Below are 23922 nucleotides of genomic sequence, written 5' to 3'. Positions count from 1 at the left end.
AAGATATGCTAACAACAAATACAATATTTCATAGATATATATGATTGAAATAAGATGTTATCAGGAAAACATTATTTAAAAAAATGTATTTATATATAAGTTGATGTTTTTGATTTAAATTTCACTCAAAGAGTTAGGTTTAAAATGGTGGTTTCACAATCATAATTATTATAGAGTATGGATTATATTGATTGAATCTTTTAAAGGCTTGGGATATGTTATTGTAATTAGCTTACATGTGAATTATGAAGGTGATCTAAATTTATGAAGAGAATGAAATGATATACATATTTGTAATCAATATACATAGATATAGTGAAACTTGACTTCTATTAATAAATGGAAAATGTTATAACTATATAAATGCAAAATGAAAACAAACTAGCTTGAGCAATGATAGCTTATCTCTAAGAAGAGATGTTAGTGCCACACACCTTCATCGGATTGTCTTACAATGAGACTCCGTGATATTTTTCCCATAAAGGGGCAATGACAAAGGTATAAATATTCAAAAACCTAACCCCAAGAGATGAAGTTCAAGAAGGTTTATGAACCTTGATAGGGTAAGTTGGGATGTCGACTCCTAGTGTCATAACTTCGGAATTCGATCTCTATTTTGGATGCTTGGTAGCCCATTAGAAAAGGCAAACAATAAGATCCCAAACTACAAAATTTTTAGTAGACTTGGCACATTTAGGTGTTCTAATAAAAATACATTCGAAAAAACACTTAACACAAAGGGAACTGGAAAAATGCATCCCTTATTTCAATTAATACTTAGAAAAAAAGAGACATGCCCAAATACAAGCAAAATAATGCAGCCCCTACCTCTGCATGCATGACTGCTCAATACATAAGAATACAAAGAGACTGAAGCACAAACGTGAACCCTATATGGATCCAACAACAAAACTCTCCATGGGGTTTTCGTCTTCAGACCAAGTGGAACTAACCACGCTAAGTCCTCAACAAAACATAATAAGATAGACAAACTCTGGATGATCCAAAGGCCTAACTTCTATCCAATTTAATAGACTTGATGGACTCTTATTTTATTATTTTCCCTCAAAAAATGAAGACAAATAGCATGGATAGTTTCCATAGGAAAATACTGTGTTAAATAACATGAGTAAATTCTATCCATTTTGACCATATCAACCACATGTAATATTACTAATCCTCCCGCCCAAAGATTGCTTACCCTTAAGAAATCCACTTCTATCCACAACAAAAGAATTTGTATACTGATACAAGGATCTCATACAAATAAGTATATTATTCCATGCCTCCATTTCTCAATGATCCTGAATGAATCCTTCGATACCTAGATCCCAAACAATCCTCCAGCCAATCTTGCCCTAAATAGGTTCACATGGATCCCAATGTCACCTAAGTCCTAAGACTTGTGGGTTATGATACCATCTCAACTCTCCATAACTACCCATGCCTAAGTGCCCAAGTTTGAATATGCCCTTGGCTAAGTGTATCCTCCTAGGAATCATCCCATCAATATAGTTCTAACTTATAATCTCTCATCAATCTATCACATGGGAAGGATCTAATGCATGAATGATTTCACATGGAATAAATCCATTATGTCGATGTTGCTTAATTCTCAACTCATGTTTCTCCACTCGGTCACCCAACATGATTCAGACGGATAAATTTTCCATTCCCTTCGTAATGTATAAAGGTGGTTGGTAGTGTTGCAAGCATTATCTAGGTACTCCTATAGAGGGTTACCATAAGACTCCCAATTGTACTCTTCTTGTTTCCTTGTGAGGCAATTGACCCATTCCTCAACTGATCCATGCGTATATTATTGTCCACCCACATATTCCACCTATAACTCTAGTTGCTTTCATTTATTTCTTTGTTTATTGTAGCATTTACTATTTTTACCAGCTTTTTAGGTCCTGAATTTCTAGAGCAGTTTTGTGCCTTTAAATGACATTTTTCTAGGTCTACGACAAGCAATAGTTATGAGCCTACCACAAATCATGTAGTACTCAGAGGGATATTTCCAGAAAGGTATCATACATCCTAAACAAATATGATATGACCAAGTTATGACCTCGAAATTGGCTAACTAACTAACCCCAACATGGCCCACAAATTCTTGGCGTTCCATCTCTTGGGGTTAGGGTTTTGGTTTTTATGGTTTTCCCTTGTTGTTTAATAATAAATAGGCCCTTGAGACTCATTGTAACATAGTTTAGAGGAGTGTAGCTACGAAGTCTCTTCTGAGAGATAAGGAACCATCGCTTGAGCTAGTTTATTTCCATTCTTTTTTCCTGTCTAGGTCTGGATTAGTGGTATTGGTGAGCTCCAGTATTGCAGCAATGATGCTACAACTCCTGGGACTCGCTACTTCACTTTTATCAACCCAGTAGTTCGTAACAAACTTAGAAGCAACGGTGCTATATGCACAAGTACTAACTCTTACTGCAGGATGTCACTTGATCAGCTGGCACAAGTTCGCTAGGAGCTTAAGCCAACTTCTATGAGTTCCTAGAAGAAATTTTTAATTGTGATGAACGAGATCTAACTCAAAAGAGGCTAGTTTACTTGCAGAAAGAATATGAAAGCTGAAAGGAAATGCAAACCCTAGCAAACCCTAGTTTTAGCGACTAACCCTACTTGTGCAAGAAAAGAGATGAAAGCTGTTGAAATGGATGCCATTGACTCTTGAAAAGGTAAGATGCATGTTGTTAAGCTACTCCTAAAGGAAAATATGGAAAAATCATCTTTTTGTATTTTTGATTAATTTTATATAGAATTATTATGCATGTGTTTTAACTATTTTTGAATGTGCAGAGGTTTATTGGTGAAAGGAAATGGAGTGGGCATTTTCAGGAGGTTGGGAAGGTGAGAAGAGGATCTAAGGAGTCCCTAGAACCCTTATAGAGAATGCCACAGTGATTAGATCTCGAAAATCTGCTCGCGTGAACTTCTACAAGAAGTCTGCAAGGGATCTATAGGAAGTTCTATAGGAATAGACCAAAAGTGGTTTTTAGAGGGTTGATGGTGGAAAAATGGTGGGAAAGTGGAAATGAAGGATGGATAAGGATATTAGGGGTCTAGAATCTGGTAGATGAAGCTCAAGAGTGAAGAATATGGTTGGAGTTGTCCAAATTTGCCAAGTTTTTCATCAGTCCTTTTGATGTAACATTTGCTTCCAAAAACTTTGAAGCATTTTACAGTAGGAGTCTTACCATACAAAAGTTCATGTGGAGTTTGAGTGTTGTTTACCCAAACATTTGTTTTGTTGAGAATAGTGACGGAAGTAAATGCAGCTTCACCCCAGAAGGTTGCAGTAGTTCCAGACTCATCTAGCATGGCACGAGCCATTTGTTGAACAGTTTTGTTCATCCTTTCTACCACTCCATTTTACTGAGGAGTCCTTGCGGTAGAGAATTCCCTTTTTATTCCATGTTCTTCACAAAAGTCGAAGAATTCATTTGAGGTAAATTCCCCTCCTCGATCAGACCTAAGGCATTTGATTTTACGATCTGATTCATTTTCAACCAATGCTTTAAAGGCTTTGAACTTTTCAAATGCTTCATCTTTATGCTTTAGAAGTCCTATCCAACACATTTTGGAAAAGTTGTCAATGAACAATATAAAGTATTCTTCTCCACGAGGTGACTTTTTCCTTGATGGACCACATAAATCAGTATGAACAAGTTCAAGAGGCTTACTAGCTGATCCTTCCTTCTCAAGGAAATAAGCTCTAGTTTTCTTACCAAATTAACATTATTTACATATTGTGTCTTTTGGAATGTTGATATCAAGAAGATCACGAACAACCTGGTATCTGCATGCTTTTCTTATTTGAGAGAAGCTTAGATGCCCCATTCTTATATGCCATGCCAGTGTTCATCATTTTTGCTTAGGTAGCACTGTTGTTGTCCTCCCTTGAGTATGTATAGGTTATTTGGAGTTCTTATTCCTTTGATCATTGTTTCTCCTGTATCTAGCTCACGAACAACACATCCATTTGATCGAAATACCACTTCATTTCCTTGATCGCACATTTGACTATCACTCAATAGATTATGCTTTAGACCGTCAACATACATAACTTTCACATCTTTAACCTTTTCTTTTAAGAGAATAGAACCTTTACCTTTTATGACAGCAGGAGTGTCATTTCCAAATGAGACCTTCTTTTCCTTTTCTAAGGCATTATATGACTGAAGTTTTTCTTTATCACTTGTCATGTGTTTCGAGCATCCACTATCGATGTACCACTGATTTTCTTGTCCTTCTGCATATAAAGTTATACCACATCTTTTTGGTTGCGGTTCTTTCTTTCTCCAAGTTTTGGGACCCAATGAAGTTTGCTCCTTTTGAGATGTTTGCTGAAATTTACCCCTGCATTTAGAATCTTCATGATCCCTGTCACATTCTTTTGATTTCGTGCTTCTCTAGTCGTGATGGTCTTGTAAGCAACATATTGAGTAGCTTTGTGTCCAAAGTCATGACATGAAAAACATTTACAATTAAAGAAATTCCTGCGATTATCGAACCTACTGACCTGGTGATAGTAGTTTCCATTGACATTCATTCTTGAAGCAAACTGAGTATGATTTACCTAAGGTTTGTTGTAGCTTCTATTCATCCTTTAAATAGAGTGACCCTGATTTACTTAGTGATCTGCTTTATGCCTTTGTTGATGATTGTTAAATTGTTCACTGCTCTTTACTGCATCAAGATAGCTTTTAGTGGAGGTGGACAGTTTCTATGTTTCTTCAGTATATGCCAGACCTGTCTTTATCATAGCAGAATGCTGCACTTTGATAATTTCATTTAGGGTCTCTGATCCTTTAGTATATCTATGATTGAGAACTTTTGTTTTCTTAATATCCTTTCTTAGACCCACAATTTCACATTCTAATTTTTCATTGTGTTTTTCCCTTTCAGCAAGTTGGAATGTTAGAGTATCTATAATCATATTATTTTCTTCTAAACAAATTTTAAGTTTAGATATTTCTTCATAACGACCATCTTCATCTAATGCATCCAAGATATCTTCATCTTCAAAAGCCATCGGAAGTATATAATCATTACTATTTTCATCTTCATCACTATTTGATAAACCATCGCTATCTTCATGCGTATAGTAGCTCTTTTTACTTACACTTTGTTTTCTATTCCATTTTGTTGACTCCTTACGTTTATCCATCTTATCCTTGTGAGGACATTTGGTAGCATAATGACCGACTCTTCCACAAGAAAAATATTTGAAAGGTAGTTTACCTCTAAATCTTCCAGAACCCCGTTGAAGGTTCTTGACAAAGTTTGCTTCTTCCTCTCCTTCTGAAATATGTCCCGATTCATTGAGTTCTTCTCTTCCTGAATCTTTGAATGTGGCTTCTCTCATATCTGATGGGTCTCCTTTTCACATTTCAAAAGCAGTTAAGATTCCGTGCAGCCGTGTCACAGTAAGAGTCTGAGGATCCTGCTTTTCTTCTATAGCAGAAACTTTTGATTTAAACTTAGTAGATAAGGATATTAAAACCTTTTCAACTAAAGTAACTTCTTTTATCTCTTCACCCAAGTTTTTCATGTGATTAACAATCTCATCTATACGTAGGAAGTAATTAGCCATACTTTCATCATTATGCATTTTGAGAGTTTCATATTGAATTCTGAGAGATTGTAGTTTTGCACGTTTTACTTGATTATCTCCTTCGTAGATTAGAATGATCTTGTACCATATTTGTTTGGTGGATTTGAGCTGCATAACCATGACAAATTCTGATTGTAACAAACTCCCCAATAATGTATTGACGGCCTTGGCATTGGTTTCATATTGCTTTTTACCTACCGTATTTGTAGGTATTGCTGATGGAAATGTATATCCTCCTTTCACAATTTCCCAAACATTTGTTCCGAGATTGAAGATAGGTTGTGGTTCTTACCTTCCAATAAACGAATTTTCTCCCATCAAAGATCGGTGGTCTAATTGATGCCTCTCTTTCGTAGTTACTCATGATGATAGATCTTCCTTCAAGCGATCAAGCTTCTGCTGAAGGACCTGCTCTGATACCAATTGTTAGAAATAATACTGAGAGGGGGGGTGAATCAGTATTAGCAAGTCAATAATATTTCATTTCCATATTTTGATTCATATATGCGACTTCAATTAATGAAACTTGCGTGTATACGCAACTGTATATAAGGAAACTAGCGTATACCCTATAAAATTATAATTTAGTTAATTCTTCATATGTTGATATTTAATCTGTGCATCAGAACCATATAAACAATTACCAGGAGTAGTAAAAAACAAAACAGACAGTCACACACATGAACACAAGATATAAGGTGGAAACCCAATGTGAGTGAAAACCACCTGCTACAATCGTATCTATATTTCTTTTAATAAGAAACTTCTTTTTATAATATTTTGTACTGGTGCAGTCTTATACCAGTATGTAGGCTTCTACCTGCAAAAGGCTACAACCTTCTCTCATTCTCCAGCTTCTCTTGGAAGGGAGCTGCAACCCCCTAGCACTTGTACTAGCTGATGTACTAGTACGTAGGTGATGACCTACAGAAGGCTACAACCTTCTCTTTTATTCCATGGACAATGTTTCATAAATTTTCATACTGGATCCATCAATAACATCAATCAAACGTCAAATATATCTACATCAACCAATTTCCTTTGCACCAACCAAAACTGAATCAAACAATCACTTCTCTGAATGTTGTAACCAGAATATAGTAACAGTAACCAGAACCCAAGCCAGAACCCAGAACATTGCAACAACAATCAGAAGTAGCTAAAGCATATTTTATGAGGTGTACGCTACTTCAATGTGACGAACCTGCGTGCATACGCACTTGTATCAAGGCAAACCTAAATATATGCACTTTTGAAATTTCGAACCAGCGTGTATACGCACCTTTGCTATAATGAACCTGCGTATAGATCTGTAAATGATGATTTTAACCTTTACAATTATTTGGACATCAGTTATACCTAGATCATCATATATACAGATTATGACATGTGCCAATTATTCAGATAAAAGATCAAAACCACACAAAGATACTTCTCTTTAACCCTTAAGATCTTCACCCATCAATAGAACTTATCCTTCATCACGCACTCAGGTTCATCCTTGATTTAGATCTAGTTGTGCACCATAACCCAATCACCTGTATTCTAGATCTTGCTCTTCATTAGATATTTAATTCATGAGTGCCTTTGCCTAATGATCTTCTCCTCCTTTTATAGTCTTAGGCCTTACTCAATACCATGGTCCAAAACCACTTAGAATCAATACCTTGGACCAAATACCTATGGTCAACACGTCAAACAAGATACCTTGGACAAATACCATGGATCACAATACCATGGACCAAATACCACGGACCAAAACCAAGTTTTCCAACATGTACGTGCCTTTCCTTTCGTGAAAGTGCGTGTGTATGCCATACGCGCCTTTTGGTCTGTGAACCTGTGTGCACATGCGGCTTGGTCAATGGGAACCTGCGTATACTTCTCTTTCTTCATTTCGTGAGCCTGAACTAAGATTTGTCATCTGAGTGAGTTGCCATTAAGGACAACACCTGTGTCATAGCGCCCAATCTGAGTCATAATGCCAACATAAAGAAGTAGGGGCTACATACTTCTGGAATATTTAATCCTTGCCTTTCTAGATATCTTCTTATCCAATAAGGCTCCCAGACATAAACTTTGAATAACATGGATATAACACCAACAATGACCAAAAAGAAAAATACAATTGATGCTTGTATAACACTAAAAATCCATCTAATGTTTGGTCCTCACATATTGGACTCTATTATAAAACATATCTGAACTTATCAGCTAGACCTAAGTGGAAATTGATAGAGCATAAGGAGAATCAATTTCTGTAATAAGAATGTAGCAATGAGCCGAAAACTATCTCAACTAGTACATGAGAGAATCACACAAATATTTGCATATTTACAAAGGAGTAGGAAGGGAAGGATGGATACATCCTGTTGTTACATAAGAAGGGGAGGGGCACATGCTATAGTTACATAGGTGTAGATTACCACTAGTAAGGTCAGATGAGTCCTAGAACATAGGTATACAACAAGTGCATCTTTGGCCTTTGTTGTGTATCTGTTATTCTTTATATCATTGATGGATGGTTATTGGTTGATGTGAAATAGAGGATGGTAAGGTCCTGCCAATTCTCTTGACAAAACAAAATCAAGTGGAGTGGTAGAATTGTGTTTTAAAGGGTGAGCCATAAATCAATACTTGAAAGGTAAAACTTTAGAATAGCAAGCTATATGATCTGGATCTAGAGAGATGACGGACTGTGGAAAACAAATGATGGTATTGATGAGTCTTCCATGCAAATCAAAACTAACTGTTAGACCACTACCCAAATTTCAGTTATCTGCAATGGCAATAGTGACTCTAGCTTTATTTGTATAAATAGTGACTTTGGCCATTCTCTTCTTATTTTCCTATGAATGATTTTGATTTTCAAACTCCAACTAGTTTGTTGTTAAACTAATTAAACCTTTGATGAAAAACATATAGTTTTCAATGCTCTTCTCTAAACCTATTTTCTTCAGAAAAATTGTCTTTTACTTTAGGTATTATAGATTGCTACTTTGTGACATATGCTTCGATATAATTGATTGGATAAATAGATAGAAGTGTTGTACAATGTAGTCTTTTTTAAATCCAAGGAAACAAAATTTCCAAATACGAAGTTTATTCATTAAGAACATCTTTTATACTTCTTAGTTAAGTTATAATTATATTTTGGTATGGAATTTTGTGTACATTGATATTGTGTTGTCTCTTTGGTTTCTGTCAAGTAACAATGGTTAATAAGGAACATGTTCTTGAGCAGTATATAAGGAATGTGTTCTTGAGCACTAGGCACACATCTTATTCTACTATAGAAATTGATCTCCATGGTTTTCAGTCATGGCAACAAAAACGCAAATGTTAGTGGGTTCTCCAAAGTCCATCTTGGATGAATTTAATACTAGTGATGATTTTGATTCCTTGCCAGATAAATAATGTCACAAGTCAAATTCAAATAAATAGGAGCAGTTGAAGAATGAAGGTGAAGCTATTTCTTTCTGTCCAAGTGAAGTCACTAGAACACCTCAACAGGATAGCATGTTTAAGTCTAGAAATATGTCCTCTCCTACAATAGATATGCACAATATTCTCATGTCTCCATGTTTCTTTGATGAAACAAATTATGTTGTAAAATGAGGTTTCTCTTCAAGCTAAACAGTAGATGGAAAAAGTACTACAAAAAATTATTCTGTGAGTGAGAAAAGGGCCTCGACAAAATTATATTTAGGTATTTTCAAAAAACAAAATGACGATAAAAAACCAACACACTCAGATAAATTGATGAATGAGGGAGATGAAGACATGTCAATGTCTTCAAAGAAATTTAAACATTGGGGGATAAAAGAAATCTAAGGAGAAGTGATTCTCTCAATCTGCTAAATTCAAATATGATATGTTCACAAGGTATCCCCAGGTCTATTAATAAAGTATTCAGTAATATTCCTACTAGTCATTGTGCATGTCTTATGCAGTATGTTCAACCTAATCCTAATGGTTTCTAAATTGTAGTGAAAGAAAGCACTCCACGTAGAAGATAGAAAAAGAATTCACCAACCAAAGAGCATGTTGTGGGTAAATGGGAAAAGCAGGTTATGGGGATTAAGAGACCTACAACAGGGGAAAAAGGTGGTCCTAAAGCTAGAGACGACACTACTGTTGGCTCATATGAGCATTCTGGTTCATCCACACAAAGGAGCAATTAAATTGTCTACCCTAAACACTGATCCATACGGCTTTAAACTAAAAACTAAAAAAACACACCAATATAAATGTAAGACAAGTGAAGCAAGACTAAACAACAAATTAAAGTTTTCATCTTTTTCTTCTCCAACACATTGAGAAAGACACCATCAACTCCATGTTTTATGGATTTTCTAGTTCAAACCTATGAAATCTATTCACTGGATTTTGCTGCAAAAGAGGTTGTTAAACACTACAAAATATAGATGTTTGGACATGGAAGGTAGTGATGGAGTATGTTGTTGAAAAACCAAAATTTACATTGCTGCTAGTCATTTTTATTTGTGATTTAGTATCGACTCTTCTGATTCATTAGAATTAAGTCCATTTTGTATTGGCAGATAGTTGAGAACATTGTTTTTCTTCCAATGTTTTGCAGTCTTAATGTGGAATAATTACCAACTTATTGTTTGGCTTCCGCTGCTGAAAAGAGATACTCTTATAGCGATAAGTTTAATTTTTTTTTATTTGTTGGTTGTTGTCATGTTCTGAGTGTGGAATTGTGAAATTCCAAATTTCATGTTGGTTTATGTGAAGGGGATGTATATGTATATGTATATGTATATGTATATGTATGTATGTGTATATGTATATGTATATGTATATATATTATTATTTTTAATCGCATGTGGTTCACGGTTCCGAGAGATTCGTGTTACATTTGCACAGAAGTTTAGATATCATTCAGATATCTAAAATCTGTAATTCTTTATTTGAATTTTTACATGATAAAGGAAAGACATTATAAAAAACACCCAACAACAACAACATTGAGAATGTTCTTTCACTCAACCTATAACATATTGGATTTGTCTTCATCAATTCTCTTCTTCCATATGCTATCCACTTATGACATTTCATTTGCAATATTTGGTTCATTTGCTATTTATAAGTCATTTATAGGTTATAAATGTCTTCAAACTTTCACTTCTAATTGAGTCTTCAACTAAACATATTGAGTCTCTTATATGTAACTATTTCTCATATAAAAACTTGGTGTCAATGAGTCGAGACATGATCTTATTATTCTATGAAACTTAGTAGCTAGGACATTAGCCCTATAATTAAGGCTTATAGCCCCACCCCATCCATATTTTTTGATAGCGTGAAGTTCCATGTCAATTAGACTCTTTAATAGGTGATACTTAGCGTCTCGTTAAATAGACAAAAATCAACCATGCTCTTTTATGCAGTTTCCCTCTTATTTCTGAGGTGTTTATTCACCATTACATAGCTTAAGGAGGCATTTACCAGTGTTATCCAAGAGGAAGTAGAAAATTCCAACCGAGGTTCCCAGCAAATGAAGACTTATTGGCTATTTCAGAGAAGGAAAGAAGTTAGGGTAGACCATTTGAGGCGATCCCCTTATTAGCACCATTCCCTAAGTACACAAATTAGAATAGAAAATCCCCCCCCTCCATGTTTCGAAACTCGCATCTATATGTTGAACATGGACTCACATATCTACGTTTCACTTTTTCATTTCCATTCCATTTCAATAGGTAGGAATTTTAATAGGTAGGATAGGTGATCCTTTTCCATTAGCTCTATGCCGTAAGAAATAGTAAAAGTAAGTTCCCGATACCCGGTCATAACTTCCATAGCCATTAGATAGGGGCCAACAACTTTGATGCTTCTTTGCTTGTTTAGTAAAATATTGTCTATACTTTAATATATTGAAAGTTGTAGAATTTACAATTTATGAAGTTTCAAGGTTTTATTTTTAAAAGTCTGATTCTTTAAAGGGTGCTAGCTCAATGGAAGAGCACCTGCTTTACAAGAAGGAGGTTGGTGGTTCAATTCCATCGTGCCCTGATAATCATATGGAATGGTGACGATCATTTTTTGTTGATGGAGACTCTTTTGACCATTACCAATGAGCTTATGCTGTCATTTTTTGACCCTCACCAAAATATGAAATGGTGACGATTAACAAATTCCACCATATATATGCATCAATAGTGATGATCGTGAAAGGTTTGTAACCTAAAATCGTTGTTGTTGATATGAAATGGTGATGGTCATTGTCTGTTATTATAATCATTATTCGTGAAGGACCTTGAATTTCACCACCATGCCAATACTTTTGGCAATGTGGCTTTTGGTGATGGTTAATGAACGTCACCATATATATACACCAATAGTGATGGCCATAAACGATCCATCACAATAAATTGTTTTTGTTCATATGAAATGGTGATGGTCATTATCCGTCATTATAATCAATATTCGTGACGGACCTTGAGTGCCACCATAACACATATACTTTTGGCGATGCCACCTTTGGTGAAGTTCAGTTTTCTGGTGACCAAGGCTATGGTCCATCACCATTGCTCATATGAAATGGTGAGGTTCATTATCCGTCATTATAAATCATTATTGGTGACGGATCTTGAATGTCACCACAATACCTATACTTTTGGTGACGCCACCTTTGGTGACGTTCAGTTTTGGGTGATGAAGGCTCTTTTAACTGTCACCAATGAGCTTATGCTGACATTTTTCGCCCCTCACCAATGTCCTTTTTTCTTGTAGTGATTGGATTGAGGAGCATCAAGCAAAATCTTTTCAAGGATCCTAGACTGAGAATATATAAGTTCTAACTGTTGGGCTCTAAAGATAGCTTATTCTTCGGTGAATACCCCAGTGAGTGATACATCCTTAGAAATTTATGGCTATAAAGATTTTAAAATCCATTCGAGAAGGAACTCATTAGGAATATAGGCTTTGATGAGCCTCTTCCTTATTTTTCATTCCTGAATATGGTCAAAAATGTGAGTTGCCTTATGTTGTTGGAAACTAGCCAATAGCTCAATTCCAACATCATATCAAACGAGAAACTAAAAATGGTTCAAAAACATGGTAGCCAATTCATCAAATGAAGGAAAGGTACCCCCACTAAGCTCTATATACCACTTAGTAGCATTTCCTGTTAAGGTGCATTGGAACAATCTCAACCTGATTGAATCATCAATTAGGGATTTAGATGAACACCATAAATGGAATGTTGTTATATGGTCAACTCGATCCTCCCAAGAATTTCCTTTATATTTTTGAATATTCGATGGAAGTTTGGTGGGAACTGGAGGCCAAGTTGGATTACAACAGATTAGATCATTTGTCAATTTTGAGATATTTGGCAAATCTAGGGTTGTCAGGAATGGTAAGCATGAAGGAGCTTGAGAATTCCACCCACCATTAGTAGGATGCCCAACATTTTGAAAATAGTATCCTGGATTTTTAGAGGCACCAGGTTTCTAAGGATTTTTCGTAGAAGAAATTGAACTGTAAGGAATACTTTGTGGTCTAGAAAATCTTGGAGCTTGACCACCCCTTCCAAACTTTTACCATGAACAATAAAATCTGACCTAAGAAAAATATTAAAATGAGAGGAGAGCCCTTGGTAAGGGTTCCACGCATTGGGGAAGGGAGAATAACCCTAAAAGGTACTTACAAAGGAGTAAGGCATGTTCCCCCATTGACCAAAACAAAACTGATTCCTGGCTCCTAAACCACTAAAATCAAGTTTAGTCCATCCTTGAAAAGGATTATAACCTTGACCTTGAGTGGAGAAAAGGAGTGATCCTAAAGAAGGGTTAGAATGAGGTATATGACCGCTTCCAAAAGGAAAACCCTAGAAAGAGGTTTAACCACTAGCCATAGAAGTCATAGTTGTGGAAACAATGGATGAGACAGCCAGAGGAAATGAGGAAATTGCACTTCAAGGCATCCCAAAGGGGAAGGAACCTGTGCGGGAAGAAAAATGTTGGGTGCCACCACTTGAAGATGGAATGCAGGTAGAGCCAAATATTGTAGTACTAGGAGTGATAGTAGATATAAAAATAGTACCTCCTCCTTGAAATGAAAAAGGAGTATGCACACTAGTAGAACTCATAGTTGTATTCGTGCTCCCAATAGTGACCATCGAAGGAAAGGGGCGATAAATACCAGGGCTCGCCGGCTTGTGAGTTGGGGTCCCAATGTATAATAGAACATCTGGATAATTGGGAGGAAGAGGTGAAGAAGAAGTCACAGGGAACTCAGTAATCTCTTCAACCTCAACATCGCCTTTCGATTGGAAGAGAATCTTAGAAATGACTGCAGTGTTCCTCAACAAATCACGACTTACACTAGGTCCACCCTGTGAAACTATAGCCTGAAGTGGAGGATCAATCTCCGATGCATTTCCTGCTACTGATTGAAAATAACCAGCAGAATTTCTCCTACACCTTTTAGAAGAAGGCTCGACAGTCGTAGGTGAGATTCCATGAAACCTCTTAGACCGACAAACTGGTCAATCAACCACTTTTAATTATTAAGATAACTTGTAAAGACTCAAAAAATTATAAAGTTATGGCAATCTAGGAGTAAAGAGCGCTCACTAAAATATCCATAAAGATATAATGAATAAAGGAGCTTCCAAGTATTTCCACTACAGGTGATTAGCACTAGACACCAAAATAAAAGAAAGCAATGTAAAGGACCTTCCAAAGATAGTTTGGGATAATTACAGCCCAAGCCTACCATCGAAGGTAGCAGAAATAGTTACGCTGACCCCCAGAAAAAATCCTTTGCCGATGCAAGTACTCGAGTTTCACAAGGGCACCCTCTAGAAGTACTAATGAGAGTGATACAACATCTGCCTTAGGTACCACGGGTATTCCCCCTTGCAGTTACCTATGCAGTCCCTAGGAATGGCAACTAAGGGTACCAGTTCGTATCAAATTCTAGGCGGAACAGTCTTTGGTCAAGATCCAACAAGTAGGAAAAGGGGTATCTCTCTTCCCTACCTTCACTTGCCCTCGTGCTTAACTCCTAGAAGTGAAGAGCTTTCCCAGACAACTTAATGACACAATATTTCACTCTTTTAATCAACTTCTATGTTTAAATTCAGAGTGGACTTGGAGAGTTAACTCTCTACACACCTATTCCAAGGCCATAAATGACCTAGACTAGTTGATGTAACTATGACAAATGAAAAAATTCTAGTTCATTTTACTTTTAATGCTTGATTTTAATGGTTGTTCTTAATTCAAGGCTAAAATGAAATTGAAAATTATGATGTTATTGACGTAAAAAGAAATCAATAGAAAACCTGGCTACATGCATATGCAACTCTTTTTTCTTTGATGAAAGAGATTTATAAAAGGTTCTATTTACAAACTATGAAAGAAAAAATTCTCTTTTCTTTTTCAAAACATATGCTCACACACTCAAAATCTATAAAAAGACTAAAAATGATTACAGTGCAACTATCCTAATTCAAACTAAAAATTCTTAATGCAATATTCTTATGATTATTCTTAAAGCAAGAAAATGTGTTTCTCAAAGAGATCAAGAGGCGAAAAAATGAAAAAAAATGAGGAACAAATTCAATCACAAATGTTTTCCGAAAATCAAACGAATTCAACCTAATGAAAATACTTCACACTTTCTCTAAAATGATAATAAGACAAAAAAAACGAAAGAGAAATGAAACAAAAAATGTTTTTATCTTCTTTATTTTTAAGGGCACAAAGAGTTCTTGAGAAAACAAAAACTCCGAAATACTTCAAGATCAATATTCAAGCATAAATAGCCTCAAATTTCCCAAGCCATATGAATCGTCAACATGATAAGACTTAAAGTGAAAAGAGATTGCAAACCCAAAAAAACTTATCTGAACAGTAGCATACAAACTCCAACAAACAAGAATGATTTCAAGAAGACCAAGCAAAACTTTTCAAAATTGCAAAAGAACTTTCTCAAAAGTCAAGAAAAAACTAAAAATGTAAATTTTCAAGAAAGCAAGGGAAAGCAATGTAAAGGCTCAGTTATAAGTGAATTGAGACAAATTTCCTATTCCAAAAATCTTGGAGCAACCAAGAAATTCAATGAGAAGCCTTGAACCCAATCACGCAAACTAACACTTCACCAAAAAGAAAACCCTAGGTTGACTAGTTTTTTCCACAAAGAGAGATAGGAAACTGAAAATCCACAAGAAGCAAGACTCTCCGAGACAATAAATGACTAAACAAAAGCAATAAAAATCAAGCAAAACCCTTAACTGGACTTAGAATTTGAAAAATACATTCAAAACCAAGCATATGTGACTGTGCAATGATAGAACTGTGTGTGTACGTGACTGTACTCAAGGAAACGCGCGTATACATGTCTTTCTTTGGACAAAAACCCATGTGTATGTGACCATGTGAATTAAAAACCGTGTATACAAAATCTTGCAAAGAAAAAATAAAAATTCAAGCCTAATCCAAAAGATTACACTTTTTTTCCCAGATTCCAAACAAGTCAAAGATACTGGAAAAACAAAGAAACCAAACAAGAAGTCCCATATCAAGAAATAAACAACCCAAACAAGCAACTACAAGATTGTACTCTCTAGCAGAGTCATCAATTCTGTTACGGGATAAAACACCCTAGGGTATGGGTTGAGAACCCCAACAGATCGAAGGGCATACACCGACAAGAAGCAAGCAAACAAACAATCCTAATGCTTAAACTACTAAAGTGGGATGCAGAGATAGTTCCCATAGGTCCTACATTTGATGATGTTCCCATAGGGTCTAAACCCTCTGCTTCCTTCAATGCTTCAAAACTTACAACTCATTCTAAAAAAGCAAATATACTAGTAGCAGTTCAAAGTATGTTCACAATATGAATGTTAGATCATATAAGCATATAGATATAAAACATGAGATCATACATAATTAGATCATAACATGAGGTAAATCATAAATATCATCACATCAAGAACAAGACAAAGCTTCTTTATTAATGTTTGCAAAGAATGTGTAAGAATAAAACCTGATTCAACCACAGCTCCAAGAAAAACCTTTCTCTAGATCCGTCCAACACAAGCCTTAAAATTCCTCTTTCGAATTCATACACATAAATGTCTTATAAAGGAGATGGGCATCTCTATGAGGAAACGAGGGTTTCCTATAGGTGGGATTGTAGGAGGCACAGGGATAAATCAGACTTGATCAGGGACCAATTGGATATAATATCAATATCCTATCTTTCTCCCCCCTTAGGCCTTCTCATGACATGTATTTATATCACTCCAAAACAATTCTTTCAGTTGGGATATAGTTAGGCCACGTGCTCATGTAGGTGGGCTTCTTGTGTAACCTGTAAATCCCACTCATAAAATAGGGATTTTATATATTTTATATATTTTAAATTATATACACGGGTTGGGTATAGCTAGACCGGTGTGTGTACACACTTTTTCAAGGGTAGAGTCACGTATGTAATTTAAAATATTTTCTTTTAGTAAAAGGACTAATTTTGAAGGGAAAGGTCTGCCTAAGGCCACGACTCAAACCATCAATTATAAAAGGGTGATAAATCATGTTATAATAGAGGGGATGTGGTACTTGAATTGGTTTCAAATTTTAGACGTATCATTGCTATGAGCTAATTACTTTATTGGTTAGTGGAGTCAACTTATTTTTCTTTTGCATTGACTACACCGCACAACTCAAGAGTCTGGATGTGGAAGGCCTTATGCTTTTGTTGTTATAGAGAGATGAGTTTTACCAGAAATTGAGATCATAGGAGGGTGACATCTGTTGAAGTCGAGTCTGCTGTGAGATAAGGCCGAGTTGTGGACGCATTTGAGGGTTGGCACCCAACCTTTGGAAAAATTGCCATGGGATCTTCATGTCACCTACAATTGTTATCTATTGTACGGTGGAGCCAAAGCATAAATTATGTGCGTGCGAACAAAATTGGGTGAACAAGGTCATTTGGAGATTGTGTTACATTGAAGAAAGTGGTGTTGTTTGAGCTATTAGAGACTACGCTCAGGATATTTTTCTCTTGGTCGAACTGTTGGTGTTTTTGGAAAATATTGTCATTTGAGTCAGAATCCATTGTTCCTTTTAAAGAGGCTATGTGTTGTGACGGTGTGGTTGCTATTATCTAGCTGAAATCTACGTGTATAGAAGAGAGAGAAGTGAACTAACGCTTAAGTTGATTGTCAAAGTGTGGCACATAACCTTATAATTGGCTTGTGAAGAAAGGAGTTTTTTGCTGAAGGGCTATCGGCTGGTGACAACTGATAGTCTGGAGACAGTTGAGAGTATGCAGAGATTGCCTAAGATTTGACATGACTATGAGCCAAGTGAGATGACAAAGCAAAAGTTTGTGGAAAAAGCACAACAAATGGTGGATTTATTGAGCTAATCACTGGAGGAGGTGGAGACCATGAGTTAAGTCTGCCCCCTATTGTTGAAAAGGTCATCATCAAATTGAGACCAAGTCATAGCAATTAATTGTGATTATGTGTTGCCTACTAGAGCCGACTGGAACTGACTAGTGTAGTGACTTGAGCCTAGTGTGGATTCATGAGGAGTTTATAGCCTTGATGCTATCTTTTGTAGATTGTGTCCTTGTTAGAGAACATTCCACTTAGAGAAAAGGTATGTTAAGTCTGAAGTTTGAGCTTGTGGCGGTTGTGAAGCCAAGCAATGGAGTCTTGGTGAAATCGACATGAAGAGATTCAAGTTGTAGTCTATGCATGGAGAGCCATCGTCGATCTATCACTTCTATTTTAAATCTTGCATAACCTGGATATGTGACTATTATGTGTGGAAAGCAGATCTGGTTGTTGTGCATGGAGAGTCGATCTGATACTTGTTGTGAACGTGTGAATGGAGATTGCGCTAGAGCGATGAACATTTTTTGGCGACCTACACTTGGAGATCCGAGCAACATTAAGGAATTTGTGTAAAGATGAATATATTCCTGTAGATATGTGCATGGGAGTCAAAGAAAGATTGAAGAGGAAACTATTTTTCTTGGGTTTGGCCCAAAACTGGAGTCGTGAGCAGGAGTGCTCTGCAGAGGCATCTTGTGTTGCAGCAGTACCAATGACAACCACATTTTGTAGATCGATTTGATTCTCTACTGCTACAACGTTGGAGCTTAGTGTGGCATCGTTAATCAGCCTCAGTTACTGATGTTGAATTTTAAGACAACATATTGGAGGAGACAACGCTAAGATTGTTGTTTGATTGATCGAAAATTATGCTTGAAATTTTTTTAAGAATTTTCTCGTAGTGTCCACATATTGCTTGATTTGAATGCTTGTGGGTCGAGACTGGTGTTTACGTTTGCATAGCCTCAAGCCTTCATGGAAAATTGAAATTTCTCAATCAATTTTTTTTGTGTGTGACTATGGAGCTCCATGCAAGAAGCATGTTATAGATGTCGTTGGGAGAGGCTTCCAAGTGTTGAGAGTTGTGAAGAGCTACACTACAATCTAGTGTCTTTTTTCAAACACATGCACTCTCGATGAATTTTGGCAATCACTTGGTATGTATATGGAAATCGAGATTGGATATTTATGTTGCACATGTACATCGTAAATGAATGTGTTATGGAAGATCCAACTAGTGGTGACCACATGACTGTGTTGCAGTGGAGGAGTATTTAGAGGTCGCCTAATTTTTTTAGGTGTTGAATTCAGTGATGGATCAAAAAAGGAGACAGAAATAGTCTCGGAGAAAACTGAAGCATACAAGGAGAAAGCATCAAGAGACAAATGTAATATATTTTTGAGATGTTTTTGGTGAAGAGTTTTAGGTTGACACTGATGGACTTGTAGCTGATCAAGTCAAGGATCAAAATGCAGATCTGGATCAACCCAATAAAGAATTTGATGAAATCGTAAAAATGTTAATGTGAGATCTACTTTCTTTCTCAGGGATAAATTATTAAATCTGGGCTACTAAAATGAAAACATATTATGGAAGGTAGATTTATTGAATTATGTTGAAGATGATTTTGTTAATTCGAACAATGATATGAGTAGAGATGCATGAATATTAGATGTTGTAACATTTGTATTAGATGAAAATATTTTATTGAGTATACTACATGAATATGGTGAGATTTAAAATGAAAAAGTATTGTGGGATATTTTAGAAATGAAGTACAATTTGAATGAGGCTGAAAATGATGAAAGTATTGTTCTTGAAAATGATGATTGTGCTTTCAGTCTCATAATTGATTGTGAAACTGAAGATGGAAACATTGAAGTTGCAATGATGGATGATGAATCTGTGCTTGTAGTTGACATTGAAACATGTGATGATGAAGAAACAACCATTGATGTAGAATCTGAATTTGCTTATGAAGAAAGTCTCTATAATGTAGAAACACATGAAGTCAAATTTGATGAGAATTATGTATCTCATGAAGAGTGGTTGAATCTAATGCATGAAAATCATCTTATTGATGGGTTTCTGTTTGGTGAGAAGAGATGCCTACCTCCATACACAAATCAAACGTAGGACGACATGTTTGCAACAACGTAATTGATTAAATCAGGTGAAGACATGAAACAACCAACCATGCGAGGAAGGAAAGAAGAAGAAACGAAAGCTCTCTTAAAAGAGCAAGATGACAAGAATCAGTATGGTTCTTTTTATGAATATAACATTGTTTTTAAGTGTGCATATATTGCTAGTGAAGAAGAAGCAATAAAACTTGAAGAAATTGCAAACATTAAGAACATGTATAAGTCCCATGAACCTACAACAATGTTGAATACAAAGAATGTTAGCCTGCAATCAAAGTCAAGAAAGAAGAGATTAAGCATTCAAGTGTTCCACCTTTGGCACAAAAAATGTAAAGAAAAGGAGAAGCTCCATCATTATCTTATTGCAAGAAAGGTGAAGATGAAACTACACCAACAAATGAACAAGCATGAACCCTTTAGCAAGAAGGCAAAAATGAAAGCTCAGCGATCAAGTTTTATCTATCATTGTAAGCTTAGGTGAGACTGAGATGAGCAAGTATGCTATTCATGTTATGCTTTGACCCATTTCTCCATTAAAAGGGGAACTTGGAGTAATGGAGAAATATAGGGTGTTCTAAATTAGTTGTTGATTAAGATTATGAGTTATATTTAGTTCTTGGAACCTATTTATGAGAAATTTATTGCAACTCCCAACAAATCCGTAATGCTATATATGAAATGAAAATGTTTTGTGCATGCACTCTTCAAATTGAACTTAACTTATGCTTATTTCCTCCATCTTATATCCTTCTTAAATTTTAGTCGACGTGTTCAAAAGTAGTAAACAATTAACCCAATTAAAACAATAAATAGATTTTTAAAATTTAATAAATAAAAAAAACCATTTAAAAAAAATCATAAAAGATTATTGTAACTGTTTGGTTGATTAAGAAGTCAGAGCACTTTGGCTCTGACAAATATAGATTTAGATTAACGCAAATACTCTTTAACCGAAAGCAGGGGCTAATAGTGTCCATAACTCATAAATACATGAAATAAGGCCCATAACATGTATAATTTTACAAGGAAAAACAAACCAGCTGAGCCGTTCCCAAAACTTCCTAGATGCATTTCACTCATAAAAGGACTGATCTATGTAATATGCTAAACATCACTCTGTTTGAATAAGAACAAGGGAAATTTGCCTTATATGGATGGAGATACACACAATCATTATTTATTTATATGGATGGAAATACACACATTCATGTAACGATAAAGTTACGATCGCAAACACGTAGAGGGCATGTTACAGCCTAGAAATAACGAGAACGATGGACGATGGGCCGAAGGCATATCATCACCTTTCTTTATTTTGCCGTTTCATTCATATAATGCCCGGCACTAAACTATATATGCATACGAAGACAGATGCACATAGAGATATATTGATCATCAGTATAAAGAAGGATTGGAGAGCAGATACTGCTCGATCTTCTTCAACATGGCAATGCTATTTTCCTTTATCTCTTTTTCTTTGCTTTCTTCAAGCTGAGCACCAGGAAGGGCCTCGTAATGACAGATCCAGCTGGCGACACATCCCCCTTCTTTCCTAGGAACGAATTTGACCTCAAACTTCGCAGCACTCAGTTTATTTCCCAGCACCCCTCCTTCGATATTTGTATACTTCAACACCATTTTTTCCTCGTCAATTTCATCCACTCGCTCCTTGACGAAGCTGAAATCCTTGTGAGCTGTGACAGGAAAGCGAAAAACCTTGTAAGCACCAAATGATAACAAATTATTCAACCTCATTTGCAGGGGGGATCCGTTAATTCAAAAAGGGAAATAACTAGAAGTGGAATTATAATGATATTAAGTAGAATATGTAATCAACAGAGGAATTTATGGGAGTTATACCGGGGGTGAAGTTGATCTGCTTGATGCTGCCCACGCCTCCATCTCCTTGAATTAAGATCACGGAAGCGACAAGTTCAGGCAAAACCTTTGGGAAGAGGTTATGGCTGTCTTTCACCATGGCGTTCCACAGTCTCCTTGCCTCCACTTGGGACACTTCTTCCGTTATTGCAGTCCCTGACACCATCTTCAGCTCTAGTACTGTAAGCCGATAGTTTTTCTTCAATACTATCGCACAAAACAAAACAATAGCTTCTTACTCTAGTATGCACAAGTGGAGGAGCAGGGTGGAATATTTATAGATGGTTATCTGCAAACGTTTCAAACTCTGTACAACAATGAGCAGGAACTTTTGTTATGTTCGCTGACTTGTTGGCGCAGACAACACCGACTATATGCTCATTTTCTTGGTTTCATGGGAATATGTGGCCGACTAATATTGACTTCCATACATGGCTCTCCAAAGATCTGAATGCGGATGTTTCCATAGCAGGAATAATAGATTTAGATGACATTGTAATACGTATTTTTTCTCCTTTTTCTCCCACCTAATTATCCCGATTTCTGTTTACCAACGGCGTTGTATGTGAGAACTCACATCCCCTTGTTTCTCCACTTTCGGTAAACACAAAATCGTCAAAATCCTCCTGCATTTTTTTCAAAGGTGCTGTACTCCATATTATCATTCAACATTGAAGCTTTAAATTTTATTTGTGGATTTGGAACTTTAAACATAGGAACAGTTACTTATGTATGGGTGATCTAGATAAGTGAGTAAATCTAATATTATATTTTGGAAGATTCTCTATAAGTTTTTGGATTTATTTAATTTTATATTTTTAAATTATTTAAATCATTCGAGTGAGCGACTTGCAATTTATTGGATTTATTTAATTTTATATTTTTTAATTATTTAAACAATTCGAGTGAAAGAGTTGCAACTTTATTGTATAGTAATGATTCTATGGTGGGTTATTTCTAAATGATTCACTACAGTGTATTTTTTTCAATAATTAGACATTATAACATCAAAAAGATAAAACTGCAATCTCTTAATAACCCAAAATATAAAACTCCAATCTCTTAATCGAAGTCAAAGTCTCTTGTTATAACCCAAAATTACAACTTCGAAAGAGATCTAAATTGACCCTTTTCCTTTTCCTATTCCTTTACCAGGATGATTTATTTATTTGTCGTTCCATGAATCACGGTGTTAACCTCATGGACAGGGCGGTTTTGTCATCGAATGTCTAGAAGTATTAGAAAAATGCCGACGACAACATACCTTCTCACGTAGACTTCGACGGCGAAGAGCCATTCGGTCGTCATTTCTATGATAGATTGCATATATTTCGAAATAGACGGCGAAGAGCCATTCGGTCGTCATTTCTAGGATAGATTGCATATATTTCTAGGATTGAGGGTAATCGAGGTGGTCAGGAGAGCAATAAAGGTATTTTGATCGTAATATTTAGAACTGAGAAGGGAAGCAAGCGGAATGAAGGTGGTTACGAGAGCTATCAAGGTGGTGTGATCTTAATGTTTAGAACTAAGAAGGGAATCGAGGTTCTTACGAGGGCAATGAAGGCGTGAAACCATAAGGGGGAAAGTTATTGCTCCTTGTTATTAGGAAATGCAAGTTATCTCGTCAGGTGGCACATTTTTATTCCTGTCACATGTATGTAGTTCTAGGTTATTAACCTCTTCCATCATGTCCTAGGAAATACGGTATATTAACTAAACATAAATACTTTTCAAACAGGAGAGATTGTATATATTTAAGATAACTCGTTCAAAATTACTCTTTTTATCTTATTGGTTTATTTTAACTAAAAATTAAACAATTGAAGTGAATTATACTAATTATATTACTTAAAATCATATATAATCATATATATAT

General features: G+C 35.8%; 1 protein-coding gene across 1 annotated transcript; it reads right to left on the bottom strand.

Moving 5' to 3' along the window:
* Window positions 1-21326: 21326 nt before the first annotated feature.
* Window positions 21327-22306, bottom strand: LOC149225910 (major strawberry allergen Fra a 1.07-like). Its single transcript, XM_089375176.1, has 2 exons — window positions 22026-22306; window positions 21327-21859 (listed from the first exon to the last, which is right to left on the bottom strand). Exons 1-2 carry the CDS (start codon window positions 22207-22209, stop codon window positions 21561-21563), a joined length of 483 nt encoding a protein of 160 aa, XP_089231302.1. The 5' UTR covers window positions 22210-22306; the 3' UTR covers window positions 21327-21560.
* Between the last annotated feature and the right edge of the window lie 1616 nt (window positions 22307-23922).

The sequence above is a fragment of the Pinus tabuliformis genome, chromosome J (assembly GCF_031772625.1).
Source record: "Pinus tabuliformis cultivar Carrire ecotype Pingquan chromosome J, CPIR1, whole genome shotgun sequence".
Lineage (NCBI taxonomy): Eukaryota > Viridiplantae > Streptophyta > Pinopsida > Pinales > Pinaceae > Pinus > Pinus tabuliformis.
The sequence above is the reverse complement of the archived record's forward strand: the minus strand, read 5'-3'. Positions and strand labels throughout refer to the sequence as shown.

What these genes read in the sequence shown, in the direction of transcription:
- LOC149225910 (XM_089375176.1), bottom strand. Translation starts at nt 22,209, where the DNA reads ATGGTGTCAGGGACTGCAATAACGGAAGAAGTGTCCCAAGTGGAGGCA. An exon ending in GCAGATCAACTTCACCCCCG is followed by an intron (nt 21,860 to 22,025) that starts GTATAACTCCCA and finishes TTCCTGTCACAG; the next exon opens with CTCACAAGGATTTCAGCTTC.